The sequence below is a fragment of the Cnephaeus nilssonii genome (genome assembly GCF_951640355.1).
Source record: "Cnephaeus nilssonii genome assembly, chromosome: 20".
Taxonomy (NCBI): Eukaryota; Metazoa; Chordata; class Mammalia; order Chiroptera; family Vespertilionidae; genus Cnephaeus; species Cnephaeus nilssonii.
In genome coordinates this window covers 51,842,157-51,848,333 of record NC_137091.1, presented here as the reverse complement: position 1 = coordinate 51,848,333, position 6,177 = coordinate 51,842,157, and the positions used below count along the sequence as shown (strand labels likewise).

The 6,177-nt window shown below is 61.7% G+C and overlaps 1 protein-coding gene across 2 annotated transcripts in view; it reads left to right on the top strand.

Annotated features, from left to right (window-relative positions):
* The first annotated feature begins 2,385 nt into the window (after positions 1-2,385).
* The window catches only part of LOC307092780 (saoe class I histocompatibility antigen, A alpha chain-like), an 18,457-nt gene continuing 14,665 nt past the window's right edge, over positions 2,386-6,177 (top strand). Inside the window, exons 1-6 of one of the 2 annotated variants that reach the window (XM_079760271.1) lie at positions 2,386-2,528; positions 2,645-2,929; positions 3,159-3,434; positions 4,026-4,301; positions 4,423-4,527; positions 4,956-4,988. In XM_079760271.1, coding sequence (XP_079616397.1) covers positions 2,456-2,528; positions 2,645-2,929; positions 3,159-3,434; positions 4,026-4,301; positions 4,423-4,527; positions 4,956-4,988 — 1,048 coding nt within the window. In that variant the 5' untranslated portion in view covers positions 2,386-2,455. The remainder of the gene's footprint in view (positions 2,529-2,644; positions 2,930-3,158; positions 3,435-4,025; positions 4,302-4,422; positions 4,528-4,955; positions 4,989-6,177) is intronic. The other variant, XM_079760273.1, reaches the window with a different exon arrangement.

Here is a 6,177-nt window from a genome sequence, read left to right as displayed (position 1 = left end):
GGTTGGTGCTAAGGGGGCGCTCAGCACACCCCTGTCTCCCCGCCCCGGGCCCAGCCCCCTTTGCAAGGACGAGGCCCCACGAGGAGCGCCCCCCTCCTTCCCCGGGGCTCCCCTCACTGCGGTTCCCCGGGTCCAGCGCCCGGAGGGGGGTCGGGCCTGGGGGGACCTGGCGCTGAGCCCTGGGATGGGGGCCCAGCGTCACATCCTATAAACTCCTGAGCTCAAGGGAAGCCCCCCTCCCACAGTCGGGAGCCTCCTTTTTTGGGGGACCCGCTTCAAGTCAGGGGGACCACATCGCAGAGGCCACGTGAGGAGGAGCCCCCAGGGGAGCCCCCCCTTTCCCCCCACTCGGCTGCCCAGGCGTCCCCTTCACACGGACACGCCCCGTGGGCCCCGCGTGTTCCCATCCGGTCACCGCTGGGGCCGCCAGCCCCGGGCACAGCGAACACGCAGGCGGCCAGGACCTCGCGGGCCTGGGGGGCCTTCACAGCTGGTTCCCCGGTCCCCCTCTCATCCCCCTCCTTCCCACAGCTGCATAGAGCCAACCCTCTTTTTTATTATTATTATTTCTATTGGTTTCAGGAGGAAGGGAGAGGGAGACATAGAAACATCCATGATGGGAAAGAACCATGGATAGGCTGCCTCCCGATCGCCCCCCACTGGGAATCTAGCCTGCAACCCTGCAGGTGCCTCACAGGGAATGGAACACTGACCTCCTGGTTCAGAGGTCAGTGCTCAGCCGCTGGGCCACACCAGGCCGGGACCATGTTTACGGAACAGAATGAAGGACACAGACACCAGGATTGCTGAGACTGGGGGAACTGGCACTCACTTTCTCACACATGAGCGTGAGCTTCTCCCTCAGGAAATGTCACCGGGCAGGGGACAGCGGACAGGCCTGTTGTCTGATGAAATGTGAGCCCCGAGAGAAAACCAGAATGTGGGACAGGTGAGTCCCACCACGTCAGCTAGACCCTTCCCAGCGCTGACACGCTTTCCTGGGGGCTCTGTGGGGACAGACACAGAGGTGAGCTTGGATGGCGGGTGATTAATGCATCCGCACGGGAAGGGCTCTAGGACTTAGAGACACAGGCATCCCTTTAACTAACCTGCATGAGGACAGAGCCACCAGCAAGACAGCCCTGGGGACTGTGACAGAACAGAACAGGAAACAGTCAATATTCCCCAGCCAGCGGGGCTCGGTGGTTGAACATTGACCTATGAGCCAGGAGGTCACAGTTCAACTGTTTGTCAGAGCACATTCGGGGTTGTGGGCTCCATTCCCCAGTGTGGGGCTAGTAGGAGGCAGATGATCTATGATTCTTTCTCATCATTGATGTTTCTATCTCTCTCTCTTCCTCTCTGAAATAAAAAAATATATATTTTAAAAAATTAAGACTAGAAGAATATAGTCAATATGGTTTCGGGTCTCACTTTGCAAAGCCCTTTTCAGGAACGACCACGGGTGTGGCTGCAGTGACTGTCACAGGGGAGACCCACCCTGATCTGAAAGGTCAGTAACCCGCTCCTGCCCGTTTCTGTGAGGCCGTCCATGTCCTCATGAGCTGCAGCCACAAGAACAGACAAAACGCAGAAGCAAATGTGAAAACCCAGCGTCTCCCAGGGAGCCGGGCACGGATGTGACCTGGGAGCAGCCCCTCCTCTCTCCTCCGTGTTCACTTGGGAAATTGGTGATTTTCATAAAAACATGACTCTGTGACCATCTCACAGGCAGTGAGCATGCGCCGTGAATTCATACTTGTTTCCCCTGTGTGACTCCGTGAGGGTGACTGTGACAGACGGACCCACATACACAAGGTTCTTGGGGCCGAAACCGGTTTGGCTCAGTGGATAGAGCGTCGGCCTGCAGACTGAAAGGTCCCAGGTTCGATTCCTGTCAAGGGCATGTACCTTGGTTGCGGGCACATCCCCAGTAGGGGGTGTGCAAGAGGCAGCTGATCGAACATCATCGATGTTTCTAACTCTCTATCCCTCTCTCTTCCTCTCTGTAAAAAATCAATAAAATATATTTTAAAAAAAAAGGTTCTTGGGGCGCCTCCCTCCTGGGTGAGGCTGCACAGAGATGGTGACCCCAGAACCTTGGAAAGTCCCTGAACAGCACGGCGCCTGGGCCAGGCCTCGGGGACCGTGTGACGGGCGCTCCGCGCAAGAGGAGGGTCAGGACCGAGTCCAGGGCCCGGGCCTGCGCTCAGGTCTCAGTGGGGAACAGAGTCTGGGGGGGGCCCGCTCCGTGGTGGGGACTCCCCAGCGCCCTGGTTTCACTTCTCTCCCAACCTGTGTCGGCGCCTGCTTCCTGGATACTCGTGACGCGGCCCCACTTCTCACTGCCATTGGCTGAGCGGTTTCCGGAGCAGCCAATCAGCGTCCCCGCGGCTCCCGGTTATAACTCCTCCGCGGAAGCGCCCGGATTCAGAAGGTCCCCCCGACGCCGAGGATGCGGGTCATGCGGCCCCCCACCCTCCTCCTGCTGCTCTCGGGGGCGCTGGTCCTGACCCCCAGCCGGGCCGGTGAGTGCGGGGTCGGAGGGGGCGGCTGTGCGGGGAGGAGCGAGGGGACCCGGCGGGGGCGCGGGCCCGGGAAGGCGCGTGTCCAGCCCCGGCCCTGCCCCCCGCCCGACCCCCAGGCCCCCACTCCATGAGCTATTTCTACACCATCTGGTCCCGGCCCGGCCGCGGGGAGCCCCGGTACCTCGAAGTCGGCTACGTGGACGACACGCAGTTCGTGCGGTTCGACAGCGACGCGGCGAGTGGGAGGATGGAGCCGCGGGCGCCGTGGATGCAGCAGCCGTGGGTGGAGGAGGAGAGGCCGGGGTATTGGGAGGAGGAGACGCTGAGGGCCAAGGGAGTCGCACAGAATTTCCGAGTGAGCCTGCAGACCCTGCGCGGCTACTACAACCAGAGCGAGGACGGTGAGCCGCCGCCGGGCCGTCACGACCCCCCTCCCCACGGACGGGCCGGGGTCGCCCCGAGGGTCCGGGTCCGAGCGTCACCCCGAGGCGGCGGGACCCGCCCGGCCCCCACCCGGGAGGAGCCCGCGGGGACTGTGACCCGATTTCACTTTCAGTTTTAGATTCAGGTCCCGCGGGGCGGGCGGGGCGGGGTGACCTCGGGGCGGGGCTGACCTCGGGGCGGGGTCAGAGTCTCACACCTTCCAGCTCATGTATGGCTGCGACTTGGGACCCTATGGCCGCCTCCACCGCGGGTACTGGCAATACGCCTATGAAGGCACCGACTACCTCGCCCTGAACGAGGACCTGACCTCCTGGACCGCGGCCGACATGGCGGCTCAGATCACAAAGCGCAAGTGGGAGGCGGCGGGTGCCGCAGAGCGTCAGAGGATCTACCTGGAGGGCCTGTGTGTGGACTCACTGCGCATGTACCTGGACAAAGGGAAGGAGACCCTGCTGCGCGCAGGTACCAGGGGCCCTGGGGCCGCCCCCTCTGCCCGGGGCTGGGGCTCCTACAAGGAGACAGGACAGGGGGTCAGTGTCAGACACCCCTCCTTGGGGTCAGAGAGGGGGTCCCCCAGATGTCCAGGACAGGTACCAGAGGGACCCCCCTCCTCTAAGGGACAGGTAGGGGTGCAGGCTCTCCTGGGGTGCAGGGACACTCCCCTGGCATAACCCATCAGCGGTTCCCATGGGCCCTGCAGGGGCTCTGGGACCCACGGGGACCTTCTCTCTCAGGCCTTGTGCCTGCCCCACACCCCCTGTGTCTGAGGCCTGACCCCAGCTTTTCTGAGTCACGTGGCCTCCACCCAGGTCAGGACCACAAATCCCTTTTCTCCCTCAGAGACCTGCCTCCTGCCCTGGGCTGTGTCTCTCTGATTCTAGAACTTTCTATAGACTAGGAGGGCCTTCCAGGTGCCTCTGTCCAGGCTGGTGTGTGTGCTCTGTGCTCCCTCCCCCACCCAGGTGTCTGTCCACTCTCAGGATGGTCACATGGGCGCTGCTGGAGTGTCCCATGGCGGATGCAACATTCCTGCATTTTCTCCCCTCCCCTCAGACCCTCCAAAGGCACACGTGACCCACCACCCCGTCTCTGCCCGTGAGGTCACCCTGAGGTGCTGGGCGCGGGGCTTCTACCCTGCGGACATCAGCCTGACCTGGCAGCGTGACGGGGAGGACCAGACCCAGGACATGGAGCTGGTGGAGACCAGGCCTGCGGGGGACGGCACCTTCCAGAAGTGGGCGGCCGTGGGGGTGCCCCCCGGCGAGGAGCAGAGATACACGTGCCATGTGCAGCACGAGGGGCTGCCCGAGCCCCTGACCCTGAGATGGGGTGAGGAGGGCCGTGGGCACAGAGCCTCTTCTCAGGGCAGCGGGGGCCCTGGGGACCTCAGTGGGGTCGGGGCTGAGGCCTGGGGTCAGAGCCCTCTCCCTCCCTTCCCTTCTCCTTCCAGAGCCGCCTTCTCAGACCTTCATCTTCATCATCCTGGGCATCGCTGGGGGCCTGGTTCTGCTGGGAGCTGTGGCTGGAGCTGTGATGTGGGGGAGGAGGCGCTCAGGTGGGCAGGGGTGGGGTCTGAGTGTCTGTCCCACTGGGTGTTCAAGCCCAGGTAGACTTGTGTCCCGCCTCATTCACGGGAAGCACCATCCCCACGCGTGTGATGGCCAGTGTGGGGCTCTGTGCTCACACTCACTCTGTAGTGAGGCCCGTGGGAAATGAGGGACCCACTTATCACCTGATGATGCTGGTGGTGGGGACCCCGTTCCCTGCAGCCCCAGGTCAGAGGGCAGGTCCCTGCTGAGCACAGACCTCCAGGAGGGCGGTGGGTCCAGTCCCCACACGTGCACTTCCCTCAGGTTTCCTGGTCCTGCCCTGGGTCTGTACACAGGGTTCTGGAAACTTCTTTGGGCCCAGGACTAGGGCTTCCTTTAGGACCTATGGCCCTGCCTCCTCCCTGGTCTCTCACGGGATGTTTTCTTCCCGCAGGTGGAGAAGGAGGGAGTTACGCTCAGGCTGCCAGTGAGTATGGAGGGGTGACCCCTGAGTCCCTGTGACAGTGCAGACGGGAGCCATGGGGGACCCCTCCCGCCCCAGAGTTCCTTCTTAGTCTCTTGCCCTGGGCTCTGACCCCATCCAGGTGTGTCCCCCCCAGGCAGTGACAGCGCCCAGGGCTCTGATCTGATGTGTCTCTCTCGGCTTCTAAAGGTGAGACCTGCCGTGGGGAGGGTTGGGCAGAGGGAGGCCTGGGTGGTGGGGAGTCTGTGGGACCCTGAGCATGAAGTGGGTTTGAGAATGTCACCAGTTCCAGCTACTGCCCTGGATCTGCTCATGATGATTGTCCTCCACAGCGTGAGGAGCTGCCCTGTGGGGACTGAGTGATGGAAGATGTGTCCACGCTCCCACTTCCTGACTCAGGAACCTCTGATGGGGGGCTGGCCCCGCCCTGTTCCCCACACTTTCCTGTCCAGCAGCGGCAGGCTGGGCCCTCACCGTCCCGGTCTTTACTTTCTCATGCTCTGAACTGCAAGCTGTTTCTTCTACATTGAAATGAGGTTCTGGAGGTGACTGTTCATTTCTTGCCATAAGGGTTGTTGGGTAAATTAAAGGAGAACATCCTACATTTTGAGGCAAATACATATAAACACCAAGAACTTTCCAGAGCTCATGTGTTTGCTGTGCTGAGCTGTCCCAGGTGTGGACAGGAGAGGTTTTGAAGACGAGTGTGGTCGGGTCCTGTGCCCAGGGGGTGCTCAGTGCATCGTGGCTTTTAACATGGTCACTCCTCGGCCGGGTCACCTCTCTGCTCCTCTGACCTTGTCCCTCAGGGAACCCTGTCCCACCAGGACCTGTGGTCACAGGGACTCCCATCCCCCAGGCCTTGTCCCGGGTCCTAATGCAGCGCATCTCCAGGACCCTGGACAGCGAGCTTCCTGGGGCAGGTCAGCCTGGGCTCAGGCCTGGGCCCCGCCCTCCGCCCTCCCCTCCTGGGTGTTTGGTGTTTATTTGATTTTGTAGATATTATGTAGATATTAAATAATATTATGTAGATATTATTTCATGTGTGAGTTATGGTTTCATTCTCTGGGCGTCCCCGTCTGACAGTATCAGGGCTCATTTTTGCCGTCATTGTCCCGCAGGCCCAGGGTCCCTGAACCCAGGACTCTGTGGTGTGGAGAGATGGGTGTTCAGGCTCCTCCTGCTCCGCCTC